Source organism: Saccopteryx bilineata, chromosome 5 (assembly GCF_036850765.1).
Source record: "Saccopteryx bilineata isolate mSacBil1 chromosome 5, mSacBil1_pri_phased_curated, whole genome shotgun sequence".
NCBI classification, from domain to species: Eukaryota; Metazoa; Chordata; class Mammalia; order Chiroptera; family Emballonuridae; genus Saccopteryx; species Saccopteryx bilineata.
Window position 1 is genome coordinate 258,396,988 of NC_089494.1, and position 23,106 is coordinate 258,420,093.

At 39.4% G+C, this 23,106-nt stretch overlaps 1 protein-coding gene across 2 annotated transcripts in view; it reads left to right on the plus strand.

Annotated features, from left to right (window-relative positions):
* RAB28 (RAB28, member RAS oncogene family) overlaps positions 1-23,106 on the plus strand; it is a 79,252-nt gene that overhangs the window by 41,925 nt on the left and 14,221 nt on the right. For both annotated transcript variants that reach the window (XM_066281079.1, XM_066281078.1), the window contains exon 5: positions 19,128-19,231. In XM_066281079.1, coding sequence (XP_066137176.1) covers positions 19,128-19,231 — 104 coding nt within the window. The remainder of the gene's footprint in view (positions 1-19,127; positions 19,232-23,106) is intronic.

The following is a 23,106-nucleotide window of genomic DNA, read 5'->3' on the forward strand; positions in this document are numbered from 1 at the left end:
TAAGAGTTTTTGTATATTTTAGATGACACTACTTTATTAGACGTGTTTTTTGAACATATTTTCTGCCTGTCTGGGTCTTGTCTTCTCATTCTCTTGACATTGTTTTACCAGAGCAGAAGTTTTAAATTTTAACGATGCTCAACTTACTTGTTTTTAAATTTCTGAATTATACCTTTGTTGTTGTATCTAGTTCTCTCCTTTTTTATCTTCTTGGGATAAAACTAGAGAGTTCTGTAGTTTTGTACTTTATATTTAGGTCTTTGATCCATTTGAGTTAATTTTTGTGAAGACTGTCTAGAGTTTTGTGTTTTTTTTTTTTTCTTTTTTTTGGCATGGGGATGTTCAGTTGTTCCAGCACCAGTAGTTAAAAAGACTGTCTTTGCTCCATTATATTGTCTTTGCTTCTTTGTCAAAGATCAGTTGATTGTGTTTATGTGGATTTATTTCTGGTCTCTGTTCTGTTTCACTGATCTGTTTGTCTATTCTTTTGCAATATACCACATAGTTGTGACTGCTTGAGATTTGTAGTAAATATTGAAGTTGGGTAGTGTCCTTTAGTTTTGTTATTTTTTAGCATTGTTTTGGCTATCCTGGGTCTTTTGCCTAACCTTTATAATGATAACTTGTTGGGATTTTAATTGGGATTGCACTGAATCTGTAGATCAAGTGGATAGAACTGACATCTTGATGATATTGAGGTTTCTATCCATGAACATGGAATATCTCTTCATTTATTTACTTCTCATCATTTATTTGATTGTGTTATAGTTTTGTAGTTTTCCTCTACATATCATATATATCTCTTCTAAGCTACAAATATTATGTATATTTTGTTAGATTTATATCTAAGTGTTTAATTTTGGGGGTAGTAATGTAAATGATATTATGATTTTAATTTCAAATTTTACTTGTGCATTGTTGGTATATTGGAAAGCAATTGCCTTCTGTATGTTAACCTTGTATCATGCAATCTTGCTGATATTCTTGATAAAACTGATATAATTTTAAAGAATGCCTTGGAAGTACTACATCTCATTGTACCTCTAGAACATTTCACAGAGTGTTACTTATCTGATTTTAGTATTGAATACGATATTCTAGAAGCTAGCTGAAGAGAATGTTCCAAGGGGGCTTCTCTATTCAAGTGCTATTAATAGGTAAGAAGAGGGTCAATAATTGACTAATTTAGAAACAATTTATTGTATGTAAGATCAATTTTGATGAAGTGGTGAGGACAAAAGACAAATTAGATTTAGTAAGTCCAGATGATTCTTCTGAAGAATTTGTTGTAAAGAAAGCAAATGGAAAAGGAAAGTGAGGTAAAAAGTTTTAGAGGCCCTGGCCAGTTGGCTCAGTGGTGGAGTGTCGGCCTGGCGTGCAGGAGTCCCGGGTTTGATTCCCGGCCAGGGCACATAGGAGAAGTGCCCATCTGCTTCTCCACCCCTCCCCCTCTTCTTCTTCTCTGTCTCTCTCTTCTCCTCCCGCAGCCAAGGCTCCATTGGAGCAAAGATGGCCCCGGGCGCTGAGGATGGCTCTGTGGCCTCTGCCTCAGGCACTAGAGTGGCTCTGGATGCAACAGAGCTACGCCCCAGATGGGCAGAGCATCGCCCCCTGGTGGGCATGCCGGATGGATCCTGGTCGGGCGCATGCGGGAGTCTTTCTGACTGCCTCCCCATTTCCAGCTTCGGAAAAGTGCAAACAGAAAAAGAAAAAAACAAAGGAAAAGTTTTAGAACTGTTTTTGCTTTTGATTTTTAAGATAAGAGAAATTTATATGCTGATAGAAATGAAATAGTAAAATTGATTAGGTAGGAGAGAGATGTTACAGTTGCTGAAGTTATGTTAAGTTGTGAGGGAGATAGTATTCAGTGTACAAATAAATGGTTTGGCTTTAGATTGGAAAATGGATTATTTATTGACTTACAGTAATAGGAGTTACAGACAATTGCTATACTATGTTTGATGTGCAGAAGGTCTCTTGACTGTTTCTAGTTTCTCAGTGAAATAAGGAGCAATCTTTGTTGTGGGTTAAATTATTTCTCCCTAAAAGTTATATTGAAATCTTAACCTCCAGTGCCTCTGAATGTGACCTGATTTGGTGATAAGGTCTTTGTAAATGTAATCAAGTTGAGTTATATTGGTTAGGGTTGTCTGTAATCCAATGACTGGTATCCTTAGAAGTAGAGAGAAATTTGAACAGCGATAGACACATTTGGAAGAAAGCCATGTGAAGACGGTGGCAGAGATTGAAGTGAAGAAATGCCAAGGTTTGCTGAAGCCACGGGAAGCTAGGAAGAGGCAAGAAAGGATTCTTCCAAGAGCCCTCCTAGGGAGCATGGCCTTGCCAACGTTTGATTTCTGACTTCTAGCCTCCACAGCTGTGAGAGAATAAAATTCTGTTGTATTAAGCCACCAGTTTGTGCTACTTTGTTACAGCCCTGGGAAACTAACACTAGTCTTCAACAGAGAGAGAATGGGGGAAGTTTTGATTTCCCATGGATATTTTTAAACTTTCCTTTCTTTGAGCTAGGACTTCATTTAACATCAGCTTTTCTTGTCACTTTCATTGGCTAGTGGGGAGAAAGTTCCTATGCCTATTTTTAATGGAGGGAGCAACTCCTTAATACTAGAGTCTCAGTTCTAGTTTGTTCACCTGTTTGCAACTCCAAGCACATGAGTTCTTCAGGCAGGATTAGAAAAGCTAGCTGCAGCACTGAGAACTGATAGACTCTTTCCTCCCTTCCTTGTGGGCCGCTGCAGAATCAGCTTATGGTTATTGCTCTGATTTTTAAAAACATTATATTATAAACAATTTCACACATACATAAAGTTGAAAGAATGTTATAGTAAACACCTGTATATTCACTGTAGGTCAGCAGACTTTTTCTGAAAAGAACCAGATATTAAGTATTTTAGGCTTTGCAGACCATACCGTATCTGATGTAACTGCTCAGCGGTTCCAGGCTAGTACAAATTCAGTCATGGACGATGTGTATATGAAAGAGAAGGTGGTTGTGTTTCAATAAATATTTATTTATAGACTCTGAAATTTGAATTTCATATTTCATGCATCATGAGTTATTCTTTTCATTTATTTTCTGGCTTTTAAAAATATAAAAACTGTTTAGCTCATGGACCATTACAAAAACAGGTGGCAAACCAGCTTTGGCCATAAGCTATAGTTTGCTAACCCTCAGCTGGAGTTGACAGTGAATATGCTGCTCTGTTGGCTGTTCACATACCTATGCATCTGTCCCTCCCTCTGTCAGTCTAGCAGTGTGTCAGTAAGTATTTTAAAAGAAGTTGTAGACTGTGCGCTTTACACTTAAACACTGTCCTACATGTCATTAGAGTTCTTTTTGTGTGTGTGTGGTAAAATTTACGTACAATGACATGAAAAAATCCTAAGTGTACAATTGATTGATTTTGACAAATCACACAGCTCTATTACTATGATCTTATCAAGGTATGGATAGTACCATCACAGACAAGCCACAGCCTTCCTGACTGCTCCATGTCCTGCTACAGCCATTACTGTGACTCCAACACGGAAGGGGAAGAAAGGCCCAGAATCAATGCCAGCGGCTCTCCGGAAGTCCTGCCCCTTCTACCCTGTATACTCCGCCTCTTCTGCCCCCACTGCCGGAGGGGAGGAGACTAGTGACATGAAAAGGGGTTGCTTACAGTTTTTTCTTTGTCCTTCATTTTCTTTGTTGACTATTTTTTGAGGGTCAGTGGGTCTGTGTACACATTCATGTTTTTGATCAGGATCTCTAGACTCTTGCTTACTTTTATTGAAATATGAAGATAGAATTGAATAGTATTAGTAGCTGGTCGGGATTTTTATATTTAGAGTGAAGGTCATTTTTGGTTTTTTTTTTTTAGCAGCTCTCACTTGAATGTGTGGGCAGATTTCAGACCTTGTGATATATTTCACCCTGACCATAGAGTACGGAGGGCTTGTTGCCAGTCTGGCTTCTGATATGGGCACCTGGACAGGCAGTGACTGAGATCCTTGTCCACTGTGGAAGTTAAAAGGGTGACTCTGGAGTGCTGTAGAGGACCTGGCCATTCTGTCTAGCTTTTTTTCCTTTCTTTGTACCTATACAGCAGTTTATGTGAAGGCACTGACTTGTTTCTGTGGTAGCATTGTGCCAGGTCAACTTGGCTAAATTGGAAATAGCATTTTCTAAAATTTCCTTCCCTGTATTTTTCTGGTGGCATTGCTCACAGGAGACATTTTGACGAGATTGTAGGAGGAAGTGAAGTGGCCGGCATGCCTTTTGGCTCTGAGGGTTAGTGCTGTGTGCCATGAGCTGTGGCAGCTGATAGGCTAGCTCACCTTGTAGTGTGGATAACACATGGACCAGTTGTTTCTTCAGCTCCTGCCAGATTTCCCCCTTCAGCCCCTCTGAACACTGGCCATGCCCGTACAGCTCCCTGAGGAGGGTGCAGGCTTCTCCCATAGGTCACCCTTGGCATTAGGGTTGCAGTTGCTGAGGGACTGATGTGAGCTCCAGTTTGCTACTACCATCCTGCTGTTCTCACAGACTAAAGTTTGTTCCATTGCCTTCGTCAGCTCCAGTTATCTTCACCAATCTGCTTTGTCCTTGCCCTTCTCTATATCCTGTTCCCCTAATGACTGCCCGTCTGGCTGACTTGTACTGACTGTGGCTCAACTAGCTGCAGAGTCAAGAGCCTACACCTAACGCTCCAAGAGTCTCACAGTATGCAAGGTCCAACCCCTATGATAAATCCTCTGTCTTACCACCCATCCTGGTTCTTCTGCTTGATCAAACCATAATTGATCTGCTCTACCTTTCTAGGGTTCATAGTTGAAACTTTTATTATTAGATCTATAGAGAGTTGTTCCTACCAGCTCATTTTGAATTTGCTGTTTATCTTCTAAACAGCAACTTTTAATTTTTTTTTAGTGCTACCTAGGTATACTCATTTTTTTTTTTTTTGTATTTTTCTGAAGTTAGAAGCAGGGAAGCAGGCAGACAGACTCCCGCATGCGCCCTACCAGGATTCACCTGGCATGCCCAACAGGGGGCGATGCTCTGCCCATCTGGGGTGTTGCTCCGTTGTGGCCAGAGCCATTCTAGCGCCTGAGGCAGAGGCCATAGAGCCATCCTCAGCACCCGGGCCAACTTTGCTCCAATGGAGCCTTGGCTGCAGAAGGAGAAGAGAGAGAAAGAGGAAGAAGAGGGGGAGGGGTGGAGAAGCAGATGGGCATTTCTCCTATGTGCCCTGACTGGGAATTGAACCTGGGAGTTCCATACGCCAGGTCAGTGCTCTACTGCTGAGTCAACCGGCCAGGGCTATGTATTCTCATTTTTAATATTTCATCTGCCTTTTAAGTCATATTTGGAACTTTAAATAATAGTTTGGATTAAAAAATATTGTGCTTAGATGTTAGTTTTACAAACAGACATAACACTCTTTTAAAAACAGTTGCTTTTTACCACAAGACCTGTGTAATAAAACAGTAAGCAGGAGAGTGTACAAAAAAACCCAAAGAAGTTTTTACGTTTAGATGTCCTAGAGCAGGGGTCGGGAACCTTTTTGGCTGAGAGAGCTGTGAACGCCACATATTTTAAAATGTAATTCCATAAGAGCCATACAATATATTTAAGATTAAATACAAGTAAATGTGTGCATTTTATGTAAGACTAACACTTTTAAAGTACAATAAGTCTCTGAATTCTTTTTAATAACGTTGTTATGCTATTGCTAACCAATGATGAATAAAGTACTTCTTACCATTAAGGCGACTTCTGGTGCTGCATGGTATTGCTGATGGCTTTGTAGTCTGGTTGATACGTGGTGAGGTTAAGCTTCATGCAGGCGTTGAGACTTCCATCCGTTAAACGTGATCATACGTTGGTCTTAACGTTTTTTAGATGTGAGAAAGACTGCTCACATGCATACGTAGAGCCAAACATTGTCAGTAGAGCAATACTCACACGCTGCAATGTGTGGTATGTGACGGGAAGCGCGTTCCAAGTTTTGACAATCAGCTGGTCCGCGGGTTGAAATTCTTTCATTTCTCCCCACTTTTGTTTGCTCGCCAACTCTGCTTGCTGTTGTGCAAGTCTTTCCAAATCTTCATTCAGTGACTTGAACTTATTCACCCACATGTCTGAGGCCTTCAGGTCAGCAGCTTGTAGCTCAAAATCTCTGATGGAGACACCGGGGATGCAACTCAGGTTGGTACTGTCCACTGCACACTCGTGTGGATGGGTGATGAACTTAAAAAGACATGTGCGCTCACGAGGTTCTCCAAAGCGCGCTTTGAATAACTGCAGGAGATTAGATGTGAAGCCCACTAGCTGCTGGAGATCAAGATGTTGAGCAGGGTCACTTGCTGTGCATGCGTCTTTAAACTCGCCCAGTTTTTCAAAGTGTAGTAAACAACCTGTTTCAATGCCAGCGATGAAGAGTTCCAGCTTGTTTTCAAATGCAAGCACTGTTTGTTGAAGGGATAAGACTATTTCCAATGCCTTGCATTTTCACATTGAGCTGGTTCAGATGTTTAGTCATGTCCACGAGATAGTAGAACTTCAGGAGCCACTCAGTGTTAGCTAACTCAGGATGCTCGACATTTTTCATTTTAATAAATGTCCGGATTTCACTCAGATAAACCGCAAAATGGCTGAGCACCTTCCCTCTTGACAACCAACGCACATTGCTGTGCAGAAGCAGACCAGGATAATTATTCCCAACTTCATCCAGCAGTGTTTTAAACTGGCGATCATTTAAAGCTCGGGCAACAATAAAGTTGACCATTCGAATGACCAGCGACATCACCTCATCAAGCTGCTCGTCACACATCTGAGCACAAAGCGCCTCCTGATGTAGGATGCAGTGAAAACTTAGGATGAGTCTCTTTTCATGTTCACGAAGAAGCACTACAAATCCTCTGTTTTTCCCCACCATGCACGGAGCACCATCAGTACACACTGAAATAAGTTTACCCATCGGTAGATTTTTTCTTTAGTGAACTCAGTGAAAGACTTGAATAAATCCTCCCCTCTTGTTGTCTCTTTCATAGGCAAAACAGCAAGACTTTCTTCATGTAGTATGTCATTGACAGCATACCTTGCAATCATGCTGAACTGGGATAAATGGTTTAAGTCTGTTGACTCATCCAAAGCGAGAAAAAACAATGGTGCTGCATTTATGTCCTTCACTTGTGTTGCCTTAATTTGATTTGCCATCATGATGGTATGATCATGAACAGTTCTTGCTGACAGAGGCATGTCTTTTATTCGTTTGATTATCTTGTCTTTATCCGAAAAGTCATCAAAAAGTTCATTGGCAACATCATGCATGAATGTTTTGGCATACTCCCTATCTGTGAATGGCTTTCTGTTTCTCACAATTGTTAAAGCACCAGCAAAGCTAGCCAAATTCCAGTCACCTTGTTGGGTCCAAACACGGAGTTGCTGCTGACTAGCTTGCACTCTGCACAGGAGCTCTTGACATGCTTTCTTCCTGCTGTTCCCCGCTGGATATTTCAATGCAAATGTAGTATGGCGTGTGTCGAAGTGCTGCTTTATATTTGACCATTTCATCGATGCAACTTTATCATTGTGTATTAGTCACACTGCAGAACCTGCTCTCTCCACAAAGGCGAATTCCTGTCCATTCCTGCTGAAAAGTACGATACCCCTCATCTTTTTTTCTTTTACCCATCTTCTTCATCAAAAGGGTTTCTGCAGTTAGCTAGCTGACTACTTGATTAAAAGGAGGGAGGTTTACTTTCTGACCTCACAACAACCTCTGTAGGTTATGCATTATCCAATAAAAATTTGGTGCTGATCCAGAGAACAGCTGTGATTGGCTCCAGACGAGATCGGGCGCATTCAGGGTAGTATGCCGTAGACTGTGATTGGCTCCAGCCACCTGCAACCATGAACATGAGTGGTAGGAAATGAATGGATTATAATACGTGAGAATGTTTTATATTTTAAACATTTTTTTTTTATTAAAGATTTGTCTGTGAGCCAGATGCAGCCATCAGAAGAGCCGCATCTGGCTCTAGAGCCATAGGTTCCCGACCCCTGCCCTGGAGTGAGTCAGGGTGAAGGGATCAGGTAGGGGAGGAGAACCCCATAGACACAGAAAGCAGCCTGGTGAGTACTAGAGAGGGGGGATGGGTGAAGGTAGAAGAGGGTGAAGGAGGGGTAAGTGATGATGGAAGGGGACTTGACACAGAGTGCTAAACAAACAATGTAATGTGTTGATGATGTGTTACAGCATTGTGTACCTGAAACCTCTCACCCCAATAAATCAATAAAAATTAATAAAATAAGAATTTAATAAATCACAATAATTTTATGACAAGGAGGAGAAAAATATGCTCCTAAGGAATGTAAATAAGTGCACATCAATGGTTGTATATACACTTTACAAATAAAATGTCTCTAAAGAGTAACAAACAAATGAACAGAAAACAAGTGTGACATTAAATCAGTATATAGCAAAGGTAGAGATGTGTTTGTCATCCCAAAGGCAGACATATTTGCACATTATGCTGTAGATGTAGAAATGTATAGTGTAATGGGGTGTGATCAATTATTGATATAAAGTGAGGTCTAAACTTTTTAAAAGTTATTTAAATGAACTTGATTGGGGTGACACTGGTTAATAAAATTACATAGATTTTAGGTTTATCATTCCACCTAAAATATGTGATTGGGAGGAACTGACTCCCAGGTTTGTTGGCTGCAACCACTGTGGCGGGTCAGCGGTGCAGGGCTCCCCCCGTGGAGCAGGGCTGCTCTCAGCGGGGCTCCGGGGCCTGCTCAGTCCACTGTGGCGGGTCAGCGGTGCAGGGCTCCCCCCGTGGAGCAGGGCTGCTCTCAGCCGGGCTCCGGGACCTGCTCAGTCCGCTGTGGCGGGTCAGCGGTGCAGGGCTCCCCCCGTGGAGCAGGGCTGCTCTCAGCCGGGCTCCGGGGCCTGCTCAGTCCGCTGTGGCGGGTCAGCGGTGCAGGGCTCACCCCGTGGAGCAGGGCTGCTCTCAGCCGGGCTCCGGGGCCTGCTCAGTCCGCTGTGGCGGGTCAGCGGTGCAGGGCTCACCCCGTGGAGCAGGGCTGCTCTCAGCGGGGCTCCGGGGCCTGCTCAGTCCGCTGTGGCGGGTCAGCTGTGCAGGGCTCCCCCCGTGGAGCAGGGCTGCTCTCAGCGGGGCTCCGGGGCCTGCTCAGTCCGCTGTGGCGGGTCAGCTGTGCAGGGCTCCCCCCGTGGAGCAGGGCTGCTCTCAGCGGGGCTCCGGGGCCTGCTCAGTCCGCTGTGGCGGGTCAGCGGTGCAGGGCTCCCCCCGTGGAGCAGGGCTGCTCTCAGCGGGGCTCCGGGGCCTGCTCAGTCCGCTGTGGCGGGTCAGCGGTGCAGGGCTCACCCTGTGGAGCAGGGCTGCTTGTGGAGGTGGTTGGATGGTACTGTGACGTGGTCTGAAGCTGTCACCTGTGTGCTGTCTCTGGGGAGGTGCACACGAAGGCTAGCCATGGTCTGTGTTCTTCCCAGGGTCACTGGCAGAAGCTCCAAAGCAATCAGCAGGTGGCTGCTACTTGTGCTGGCCTTAGAGGTGCCCAGGAGAGGCCAGTCTGTGAGCCAAGGGCAGCTGCCACTAGTGCTGTACCTGGGGCCACTTAGCAGGAGGTGCAGGACGTGGCAAGTCCAGATGCTGCTTGTTTCAGAGATTTTATGAAAGTCTGAAACATGAGCCAAAAAACAGGCCATTCATATGGGAAAGGTGCTGGAAACGGCTTGGGTGGGCCTGCAGCGTGGGAGGGTGGGGTTTCAGGGAATCACCAGGGCAGGGTGAACATGGGAACCAGGGTGATGGGGACTCATATATGGCACCCACTTACAGGGTGGGAGAGGGGTCTCAGAAAAGGAAGTATGGCTTTTTCAAGCACTTCTGTCTGAGCAAAAGCTGCTCCTCCAGCTCTCTTACTGATGCCAGACACTTCAGTTTCTAGCAGTCTGTCTCGGGTGCCTTTAGAGCTGCAGCTCTAGCTCTGGAGCATGGAGGGAAGTGAGTCTGAGTAAGTCTGCGTGGGGGCCCTTTGGGAGGAGCTGCCTCAGATGCCAGCAGCCTCTGTCTCCCTCAGCCACAGTCCCCACTGGCTTCTGCAGCCTGAAGTTGTGGGGACTTTTCTTCCTGGCCCTGGAACTGGGGGCTGGGACTCCTTGCTCCTCGCTCCTCAGGGGGAACCTCTGCAGCCCAGATAGACTTCCCAGTTTTTATCTGCCGCTCGCGGTTATGGGGCCAGCCTATTCCTCATCTCTGCCCCTCCTGTCAGTCTTGATGTGGCTTCTTCTTTACGTCTTTAGTCGTAGGTCTTCTATTCAGCTAGATTTCAGGCAGTTCTGAATGATGATTGTTCTGCAGTTTAGTTGTATTTCTGATGTGGTTGTGGCGGGAGTTTTACCACGTTTACCTGTGCTGCCGTCTTGACTGGGAACCAGAACAGGTATTTTTCCAGTTTCTCTTTATGGTTTAGTTTTTGTTGTTTTAGATCATGTTCTGGCATTCCCTCTTCCACAGATCTAATATAATGTCATTGTGGGCAATTGGAAATAAAGAAAAATTTAAAGAAGGGTTAATAAAGCCGATATATAATTGCCATTTGAGGCAATTCTTACTATGGCTTCTGTTCTTTGCCAAATCCTAGGATATGGTGTCTAGGCAAGACAAATACCAAATACTTTTTTTCATGCAAGTGTATGTATGAAAGGCATAAATGAACTTGGACCTTGCTATATCTATCATGCAGAACATTGCAAATAAACCTGTATAGCAGTGTGCTAGTATGAAATGCTCTAAAAGAATGTCTATGAACAAAGCCCAAAACATGATTTAAAATAAGGAAAGGCATTTTATTAATTTTCCAGTTTCTTTATGCTTTTGGCATGTGGGAAAAGGCTAATCTTTATGATTTATGCACAAATGTTATAGAAAGCAATAAAAATTGTAGACAAGCATATATGTAGAAAGATTTATTTACTCTATGGTTCTCATTTAAGCCAATTATTTTAGCCTGGAGTTAGAGAAGTAGTTATCCATTACCCATGACCAGAAGGGATTTATGTAATCTAATTAATGATAACTAAATAAATTGAGGAAATCATATGAATTTTTACATACTGCCCTTTCTATCCTCTTCATACTGCCTCCTGTTGGTGTTGTTCTGGTGTCTCTGCAGAGTTAACAGTATGTATCATTATTGCTTATATCCTTATAGGTCAGTTTGTGGATATATAGGGCCATACAATAAAAATACAATACAGAGTATTTGGGCAAATCTTGTAGCATTAATGAAAATCTATAAAAGTTTTGGAATATTCCTAAAAGCAATGAACAAAAGAGAATTTGACAGAGTCAGGTGATAAATAATTGAAGAGAAAATTCACAAGGTTCGTGACATATATAGGTCAAAAGAGTATGATATGATAATTAAAGGAGTAACAGAGATCCTTGGGAAAAATGATGAAAACCATGAATATTTCTGTAACTGTGACCCTTATTTATGATGATATGCAAAAAATTAGGTTTGAAGAGACTTCCAAATTATTATTTTAATCGTACATGAGTATGCAAAATATATGTATAGTTTGAAGAATAACTATTCCTGGATCAGAATAGAGAGCATTGGCAAGCACCTTAGAGGTCTGCCTACCAGGTGCCTTTATCAATCCCCTTTCTACCTTTAGAGGGAACTGGTATCTTTTGTCCTGACCTTTTGCTTGTCTTTTTTTTTGTTTCATCATCTCATCTCTGTATACTTCACTGAGTAACATTTAATTTGTCGTTTGTAATTTTCATGTGAGTACTAGCATTTGTGTGTATTCCTTTCCAGGTGCTTTTGCTCGCATGTATTTGTGATATTCTTATTGTGGTGTGAGACTCTCATGCATTAATTTTCAGCCCTGTAAAATGGAGAAATTTATATTATTTTAGACATAGTTGATATTTTTTGTTTTTCTAATGGTCTAAACCTATTTTTATTTAGCAAATACTTTGTAAATGGCTATTATACTATGAGTTTTGTTTCTTTTTTTTTCTTTTTTGCTTTTAAGCTGCATGTGACAAAAGAAGCAAGTATGCACAGCTGAAGCAATAGTGATTTTAGTACCTCGGTATTTGATTGCATAAAATCTTAATTTTTGTCTCTTAACATATCATGAAATATTTAAAAGGAAAATTCTGACCTGAGGGGAATGTTCAAAACAAATCTGGCAAATGTCCTTACTTTACACATTGATAAGATAAACACTTAAAACCATAGAAAATGGGAAAAGTAAGGAAGAGGCATTTTACAAAGAAATATAAAAACTGTGCAGGAAAAGGTTAAACTGCATGGAGGTTTTAACATTTGCGCTACATTTAAAGTCTTTTCTTTGATGACACCTTTTTTTTACTTTATCTGTTTTGTGGAACCCAGTGATTTTCAGGCAGTTACATATTTTAAGAAAGTTGGTTCAAGATGCTACAAAGTCACAGTCAAGTTCTGGTAATTTTTATTTTCTTGCATTAGCAATTCTTCTAATACAGTATGATTTACTGTGTCATCATAGAAAGACAGCATTAGAGAGTGTACATGGCAGGGTAAAATTAAACACATGCTCACAATCAAATTAATGTTTTTCATCTGTCTCCAACTAATAACAATCTGTCATGTTATCTATCTGAGTAGGGGCATAAACAGTTTATTTTGTGTTTGGAGTAACTTCCTGGAGGTAGTTAATGTGACAAGTAGTTTGTTTGAATTGAGTATAACCAGATCAACACTCGAGAGTCTAGATGTTTCCTTGATAACCTAAAAATTACTGTGAAAGTCCATGCAAGTGCTATATTTGTTTTTTGCTTTTACTTTAAGTTAGGCAGTGACATATTTTACAATCTTTTCACTGAGAATATTCTGTTTTTTACATCATTATAGACTGAGGAGCAAAAATAGTTTATAGTTTTAATGTGTTTGTCCATTGACTAGGGATACACAATGATATAATTAGTATATAATATTTTTCATTTTTGAGAATAATGAAGTCATACATTCTGGTGTGAATTAAATATGTAATTTATTTTAGAATATGTTCTTATAGCATATTAAAAAATGAATATTTAGGAGATGGAAATATTATAGTCTCAGGCCTGTATAAAAAATAATGTAGATATTGTAATGTTTTTAAGCATTTTAAATTTGACTTAACTTAAAATTTTATATCAGTCTGATCAGTAGTGCCATTATACATTTGATATATGTAGTTTTAAGCTATTCTTTACAGTCGGTACTGTATTTTTGAAGACTGTTCTGTTCACTATATGAGTAGTTCTATAGAGAGATGCAGTGGAGATCTTGGCTAAGGAAGCCTGAATACCAGGGAACAAACAGGTCTTTAAAAGAGGGGTTGTCATAGGAAACCATCAGCAACAGGGAAAAACACCCTACTGAATGGGAGAAGATGTTTGCCAGTGACACATCTGAGAAAGGGTTAAATATTCAAAATTTATAAAGAACTCAGACAAGTCAACACCAAAAAAAAAAAAAACAATCCAATTAAAAAATGGGCAGAGGACCTGCAAAGATGCTTCTCCAAAGAGGACATTCAGATGACCAACAGACATATAAAATGATGCTCAATATTGCTAATCATCAGAGAAATGCAATTTAAAACTACAAGGAGATATCACCTCATTGCACCTGTTTGAATTGCTATCAATAAATCAATAAGCAACAAATGTTGACAAGGATGTGGAGAAAAGAGAATCCTAATATACTGTTGGTGGGAATGCAAATAGGTGCAGCCTTTATGGAAGACAGTGTGGAATTTCTTCAAAAAATTAAAAATGGAACTGCCTTACGACCCAGCGATTCTACTTCTAGGCATGTATCTGAAGAAACCCAAAACACTAATTCAAAAGAAGATATGCATTCCTTTGCTCATTGCAGCATTATTTACAATAGCCAAGATATGGAAGCCACCCAAGTGTCTATCAACAGACACTTGGTAAAAATATAGTGGTACATACGTACAATGGAATGTTGCTTGGCCATAAAAAGAAATCTTACTATTTGAGACAGCATGGATGGACCTAGAAGGGATTATGCAAGTGAAATAAGCTAGACAGAGAAAGACAAATACCATATGATTTCACTTATATGTGTAATCAACAGAGCAAGATGGATGAACAAGCAGAACAGAAACAGACGCCTAGACACAGAGAACAGACTGAGGGTTGCCAGGAGGAGGGGTTTGGGGAGTGGGTGAGAAAGGTGACGGGATTAAGAACTCATGGCAGTTACAAGATAGTCTCAGGGATGTAAAATAAAGCACAGCGAATGTGGCCAATAATGTAATTGTGTGCTGGCAGGTGGGTAGTGGAAATATTGGGAGGAACACTTTGTAAAGTATGTGATTTCCTAATTGGTATGCTTTACATTTGAAACTAATACAAAATAATGATGAATGCAAACTGTAATTAAAAAACAAAATTAGAAAAGTCATCATAGACTAGCCTAATTAGCATGTATGTGTTTTAGAAGTCAAAATATATACATAATTTTAAGCACATGTAAATCAAGTTTAACAAATTATTAAAGGTATTTTACTTGTCATGTTTGGGCTAATCATGAGGGATCATTTTTAAATATGTAATTTCACAATCTGTATGTACAGCTGTAAGTACTTTGTAAAGAACTAGATAAAATCAGCGCTCAGGCAGAGTATCTTATTTTATAATGCTTATGGGTTCAGTTTTATGATTTTTGTTATTAATGAATACTTTTAAAGTCCTAATAAATAACCAGGTATACAATTCTCCATTCTATAATGAACATTTAAAGTTTGTATGTCTTCACTATTTTAATTAAAAGTTCAGAAAAAGAATTAGACTGTTAAGTCATTATCCCCAGAGCTGATACGTTGAGTTTGTTGTTACCTGTCATTTCAAGCATCCACTGGGGATTTTAGAATGTGTCCCTCACAGATGAGGAGGGACTACTATACAAAATTAGTCTGAATCCTCTTTACATTTGATTAATGTGTAGGATAGTAATGATTTTGGAGAGCAAGAACAATTAGCTGCATGTGTATGCCATTATTTTTATCATTTAATTTCCTTTGAATGATTTTGAATTTTGAATTGTCATTATATATATAATGCATGGAAGTGCTTTGAATCCAACAGGGTAAAGTTGAGGGTTTTCTAATATATCATAGCAGTGGTTGGCAAATTCATTAGTCCACAGAGCCAAATATCAACAGTACAACAATTGGAATTTCTTTTGAGAGCCAAATTTTTTAAACTTAAACTATATAGGTAGGTATATTCCTTATCGAGGTAGCACCCGCATGTGGTATTTTGTGGAAGAGCCACACTCAAGGGGTCAAAGAGCCCCATGTGGCTTGCGAGCTGCAGTTTGCCGACCACTGTCATACAGGATTTCCTTTTTGTGCTTTATTTTTGCTCAGGTGAACTGGAGTGTGTGAGGTAAGACGGGTGAGAAGTGTAGCTGTGTATATAAACTTCTTAGGGTACAAGACCCACGTGCTCCAGCCCTGCAGATTTTACCAGCTCTTGAAAGCTGTGCTCTTTCATATACTTTTGCTGATATTCCTTTGATAAAGAATGTACTTCCTCTCTGACTCCAAGGTTGTCTGATTTTTCCTCATCTGTTAGCATCACTTTGTCTGGGAGATCTTTCCTGTCTTCCTAAGCAGTTCTAGAAATTTCCATTCTCTATACTCCTATTGTACCTTTTCCTGTATAATCCACTGTTGTTCTCTTGGGCTCAGAATTGTATTGTATGGTATCTCTCTACATGTATTTCTCTTAGCCTTCCCAGCACCTAGAATGGATAGATGAACTCTAGTAATACTAGCTAATACTTGTTGAATATGTATCAGAATATTGCTCTTTGTTTTATATGTATTCACTTATTTTATCAATTCCGATTATAATAACATGTAGAGGTAGGAGCTGTTGTCCCCATTTTATAGATGAGAAAGTAATTTGTTTAAGGTCCTACAAATAGTAACACAACAGGGAATCAAACCCAGGCAGTATCGCTTTAGAGCTTCACTCTTTATTATCATGTCCTAGTTCTTCTTCCAGTGAATCAGTGAGTAGTTGAAGAACCACATAGTTTCTTCTACATTTGTCTTAATACCAACAATTGAAAAGTTTAGAAGAGTTATTTCTTATATAAGACTGGTTTCTGTATGTAGTCCATCACTAGAGCAATAAACTAGTAACAAGATCTGTTGGGTCTGACTGGTGATAGTGTTAGCCTGGGATGCTGAGGTCCCAGGTTTGAAACCCCAAGGTCTCCAGCTTGAGCACAGTCTCACCAGCTGAAGTGCAGGGTTGCCCGCTTGAACATTGGATTATAGACATGATCCCATGGTTGTTGGCTTGAGCTCAAAGGTTGCTGGCTTGAAGCCCAAGGTCGCTGGCTTAAAGCCCAAGGTCACTGGCTTGAGCAAGGGGTCACTGGCTTGGCTGGAACTCCCTGGTCAAGGGTCAAGGCATGTATGAGAAGCAGTCAATGAACAACTAAAGTACCACAACTATGAGTTGATGCTTCTCATTTCTCTCCCTTCCTCTCTTTCTCTCTCTCTTGTGTCTCTCTGTCTCTGTCTCTAGCTATAAGAAAAAAGATCATCTGTTAAGAAATTTTAATTCTGTTTTATAAAATAATGTATAACATCTAGAAAAATGATATGGTTTAGTGAAGGACATAAAGAAAATTAAATCATTGGAGCAGTAATGGAACAGTGTTATCACATGTATGATAAGTAGGTACTAGATAATAATTTTAAGAAGGCTCTTAAAAATAGAAGAAAAATAAAAATAGAAGATAAAAAGATTTAACTAGTGTCTCACTATAAGTTTATCTTCAGAATTTGCATTTCTGGATCATTTAGAATGAAGTACTCCAGTAATAAAGCCCTCTTAAATGTTTCCCACTAAATTATCACATAACAGAAGAAAAATTTGTGGTGAATTCTGTGAGAGTTTTTCTTCTTTTTTTTATAATCTCTGCTGTCTCATTTGTTAGAATCTCAGATATTTAAAATAACCTTTATGTCCTTAATGGTCTTATATTAATTGTAATGGTGGTGACTTTAAGGACCTGGACTGTGTCTTTTTCATCTTTGGGTTCTTATTACCTAGCACAGTACTTGGTGTGTAATAGGTACTCAAAAATGTCAGTCAGTGACATATTAGTCTTATACTGCTATCTTTATTAGGAAAAAGCTTTTACTTGAATAGTAAATCCCCTAATGCTATAGATAAACTTATGTGGTAGTTAGAGAGTTGTGAGGAAGGGTGGAGGGAGAGAGGAAAAAAAGAGAAAGAAAACACTTGAATAACGATAGACTATTCCATTTAAAAAGACAAATGCACACACAAAATGACAAACTTCATTAAAAAGTTGGATAGTGATTTCATTGGGGATTTTTCCTGGTGATATCATTTGTTCTTATTCTTGTTGAATTAGGAAAGTAGTTTAACTTGAATATTATGATAATCTAGATGTATAAATGTCAGTGCTAATAGCTTAGTATTTTAGTTTTCTGCAAATTGATGCCTGTGGTATCTGGACATTTTTTGGCTTGTTCTTGTAAATAAGGTCTCAGTGATGTTTAAGGAACAGCAACTTGTGGCCAGAAAAGAAAAAAGCTCCATATTATTCAAGCTAAGCGATATAAATGGGACTCAGGGATCCCTCAGTAAATAAAAATCTCCTAGAGAAAGATCTCTTGAGCCTACAAACTAAAGACCTTCAATATAATTTTAAATAAAACCTTTTATGTAAAATGAGAGCACTTTTTAGTTGATAATCAATTGACACTATTATGTGGACTTACTAGATTTGCAAATTTACAAGTTTTTACAAGTCAGTTGGGTCCCTTCCTCAGGAAATCAGTTTAACTTTTTTCCCCCTATATTGACTCAAAGAGCCTAGTTGTCCTTAAATCCTGTGAATATATTTGCCTTATAATTTGACGGCATTGAGTCAACACCCTTATAGGGTTTCTAGTGTTGTAAAAAGAGAAACTGTTCAATAAAGGATTGCGTTTGGGAAAATAGACTGTGCCGGATAAAACCAGGATTGGATGTGGACACTGTGCTTTGCTTTAAAGCACTTACCAGTGCTCGTGGAAATACGTGCTTGCCCCTTACCTTCCAAAATGTGTATTTTAGCTTTTGGAAAGCAGCTGAGCTGTGTCTTTGTGAAATTAAACTATGGCTTTAAATAAGTTAAATGAACTATGAAATACTGATGTCTTTTAGCAGAAAATAAATTATCTGTATGAACACTGATATTTATGAAAGTTGCAGAACTACTCTAATTATTAAAATAATTTAACTGTTTCAATCAAATATGCTTGGGTAAGTGCATCTTTAAATTGATCACTGTTTTAAACACATTATACCAGGGGTCCCCAAACTACGGCCTGCGGGCCACATGCGGCCCCCTGAGGCCATTTATCCGGCCCCCGTGGCACTTCTGGAAGGGGCACCTCTTTCATTGGTGGTCAGTGAGAGGAGCATAGTTCCCATTGACATATTGGTCAGTTTGTTGATTTAAATTTACTTGTTCTTTATTTTAAATATTGTATTTGTTCCAGTTTTGTTTTTTTACTTTAAAATAAGATATGTGCAGTGTGCATAGGAATTTGTTCATAGTTTTTTTTATAGTCCGGCCCTCCAACGGTCTGAGAGACAGTGAACTGGCCCCCTGTGTAAAAAGTTTGGGGACCCCTGCATTATACTAAGTAAATCTTTTTTGAGTATCATCAGTGTGCCTGAAGCTATATAGATAAGCATAACAGCTTCCATTTTTTAAGCCTTTTTCAGATGTTGGTCCTTGTGCAGTGTACAGGTATTAATTCTCAAACACTCCATATCAAGTAGGTATATTTGTTATTCGTAGTTTTTAGATTTAGAGACCAAGGTATAAAGAAGTTAAGGTAATTGATCAAGATTACACAGTAGTGTCTAAGCTGGGATCTAATATTGGAAAATAAGTAAAACTTAAACATGTTAAAATGCGCTGATCGACTGTAACACTGAATTTTTTTCTCTGTTTTTGTCCCCATTTCTAGTTGATTTGGAACATATGCGAACAGTAAAACCTGAAAAGCACTTACGGTATTGCCAGGAAAATGGTTTTAGTAGCCACTTTGTCTCAGCAAAGACAGGAGACTCTGTAAGTAAAATAACATATAGTAAATAGTATAAGTGAGGTTTTACTGTTATTTACTAATATTCATAGGTCGTATACTCCCATTATTTAACTTTTGCAACAAATTAATGCTGATTGAAGACATAAGTAGATTAAATTAGATATGCATGTTTATTCTGTTTATACTATTTCTCTAACTAATTTAACATCATTTTGTGGTTATTTTAAGGTATTTAAAAATAGAAGTTTAAAAAGAATATAAATCACTGATAATCTTAGCATGCAGAGTGACCATTCATAACCTCCTGTGATTCCTTCTAGACTTCTTTTTCTACTCCTCACAGATGGTGGTGTTACTGGCAGCAGATTACATTACTGAGTGCTTACTTTGTCAGGCACAGTACTACTCAGGTTATATGTGTACTAATCCATTTTATAGATGAGTCTTAGCAAGATTATGGAGTGGAGGTCTCGGTTACATAGCCAGTAAATGGTGGAAATAGGATTTGTAAGACCAGGTAGTGACACTTCAGGGCTCACCACATTAACCACACTAAATATTTATTTTAAAGAATTAAGATAAAAATATAAAAACAGTTTTGTATTTTACTTCTTTATTTAATATCTGCATTTGTCAAAAATTTTGCCATGTCATTTAAAGTACTAACTAGATTTAGTAATCCATTAAAAATTCATTTAGCCAAATTTCCATTGTTGGACATTTAAGTTGTTTCCAAGTTTTGAAAAAATAATATATGTCTGTAAGCATTGATGTTTTGATTATTTCCTTTTTGAAAAACTCAAAAGAATTGAATTGCAGTTGACACTCCATGTTGTATGAGTTTCAGGGATGCAGCCTGGTGGGCAGTTAGTTATACACCGTATAGAATGCTCTCCCTGAGTGTCCCCTGCACAGAGCTTCCTGGGAAAGGAACCGGAACATACTGCCACATTAGCACCAGGAAACCAGCTTAATTTCTACCCCCACTAGCACTGTGCGTGTCATACCATTGCACTCTTTTTTAACATTCAGGATTTATTTATTTTTAAATCTTAGTTAATTTGTTAGGCAAAAAGGGGGTATTTTGCTATTTAATTTGAAATTCTTTGATTGCTATTGAGGTTGAAATTTAAAAATTTTGTTACCTATTTATTATGTCTTTGTAATGTGCTTTTAAAATTTTTTGTGACATTTTTAGTTGTTCATTGATTGCTTGTCACATGTGCCTTGACCGGACAAGCCCAGGGTTTCAAACTGGCGACTCAGCATTCCAGGTTGACGCTTCATTCACTGCGTCATCACAGGCCAGACTGTGACCATTTTCAAATTAGGGATAACAGCCATTGTCATAATTTTTGCAAATATTTTTCACTACCCAGATTTTTGTTTATTAATTTTCTTGATATAGTGAACTAAAAGAAGTTTGAATATTTTCTGTGACCTAATCTTTTTAACATTTTTTCCCGTATGACTTCCTTCATGTTTTATCCTTAGGCTAAATATTAAATAAAATAAAATAAAGGGTGTTTAATCTTTTTTATGGTCTGACATTTAAAAATTTGACCTCTTGGATCCCTTTCTCCCAGAATAAGCAAACATGGCCATATACCCACACATGCCATTAAAAAAATACGGTAGCGATGTTCCTTGCGAGTCTATCCATGGATTGGGCTCTACCCTCACTAATCTTCCTCAGAGTATTTTGCCATTTTAGAATTATTTGAACTTCCAGTATTTTAACTTGTATTTAACCACATAGTATTTTTTGTGTATTTATGTTGAAACACCATTAAATATTCTCATTGTTTTCCTTTTATACACAACTTTGAAATGGTTTGGTGGAATCACTTTAGAATTATTGGTCATCTCCAACTCATGAGGTTACCCCACTGATTGTTTGAGGAGTTGAGCTCCTGGCTTATTAACCATGACTCTAATACTCCCTTTGTCGGAATACTGAGTGATTTCAACAGCTTTGTTTGTCCTCCACCCAGTTCAGCAGCTCAGTCCCATGTATTATCATTATAGTCACCGCAGTCCTTCTGTTACCAGGAATCTTTTATTTCCAGCACCCCAATCACTGATCACCATGTCTTTGTAGCTCGCACCCATGACTGCCCTAACCCAATCAGTCTATGACCCGAATGGCCTTTCAGTGTCCCTGATCTCCTTTTGTGTCTGTCATCTTTTCTAATTTCAATCTCAGGACCAGTGACAATCATTGTCAGGCATATACTCTAGTCTCATTCTCCCTTTCGCTTTATTGTACTCACTTGGCTAAATTTTCACTGTTTTAAATTAAGACCGCACTGTTTTATGGCTGCAGCTATGTATTTGAACATGTCCGAGAGAAACACAGAAGCATGCTGGAGTTTTCACTTAGAACTCCCGTCACTGAGTGGGCCGCAACGCTCCTCAGTAATTATATATACTCCACGTTCCTACAGCATTGTCTCTCCTCGACAAATGACTATTCAGAGCTTTTCTCTTCTCTTCAAATCTTCAAAACTTCCTTGTCCATTCTCTCAATGGATGGCTGTGTTTCCTGTTTTGTAATAAATTGGAAACAGAACTTCCCCATACTCCTGGCGCTACATTTACCGCCTCTGTCCTTCCCACCCAGCATCTGTTCCTAGCCACTCTGTCTTATCTGTGGTTACTATGGGATAGACTGTCTGTGCTCCCAGCTGGGGCAGTCCTTTGCTTACGAACAGACATTGCTTAGCAATTTCTCCTTCCGGCATCATCGTTTTATATCCTCTCTGCTGGATTCTGTCAGCATACAAATATGATGACCGCTTCTCCTAGCAATAAGAAAACCCTTGGTCCCACGCCTTTCTCTAGCTTTTACCTTCTTTCTTCCACTTTCCAGTAGAAAGTTTTGGGAGTTATCTCTAGTTCTTTCTTCTGAATTTCTCTTGAACAGTTCCAGTTAGACATTTGCCCCCAAATTTCACTCAAACTGCTGTTACCAATGTCACCAATGACCTCCATTTTGCTAAATTCAATGACCAGTTCTTATTCCTCATGTTACTTGATTTAACTGCAGCATGTAAAATAGTTGACACTCTCTCCTCTTTGAATTCTTTCTTCACTTAGCTTCCAGAAAACCAGGTTTTCCTCCTTCCTTGCTAAGTACCTTTCTCAGTCCACTTTGCTGACTCCTTTCCTCTCTAACTTCCAAATATTGGAGTGCCCCTGGGCACAGTCTTTATGTATTTCTTCTTCTGAAATGATTTCCGTAGTGACCTCATCTAGCCTCATGGCTTTGACCAGACTCAACATCCAACTGCCCACCTACCGCCTCTGCTTAGGTGTCTAATGGGCAGTCCCAGTTTAGTGCAGGTCCAGATGGGCTCTTGGTGTTCCCTCCTCAGATCTCTCAGTCTTCCTACTCCAATAAATGGCAGTTTTCCATCAATACGTCACATCTACCCATCACCAAGTCTTGTTGGCTCTATTTTGAAAATATGTCTAGAATTTGGTGATTATTTCTTACCATCTCCACGGCTATGTCTTTGTTTCAAGCCTCCATCACCCATCATGTCTTACAATAGTGTCTTTGCTGTTTCTTTTTTTTATATCCTTGATTTTTAGTGAACACACAGCACAGCAGCTAGATTGAACGTGTTAAAATAGAAGTCACATCAAGCCACCCTGCCACGCCTCCATCTCGCTCAGAGTAAAAGCTGCAGTCCTACTGAAAGCCTCCCAGATAGTATATGATTTGTACCTTCTTTCTTTCTTCTTCATTTTCTTTTACAGTCCCCTTCTTTTTCTCCACTCTACCACACTAACTGTCCTGTCTTTCCCCAAACGTTGACCATCAGTGAACTGTAATATATGGTATTTTTTGAGGTGCAAATGACAGTATCTTGGGAGCATGTATCTATCTTTT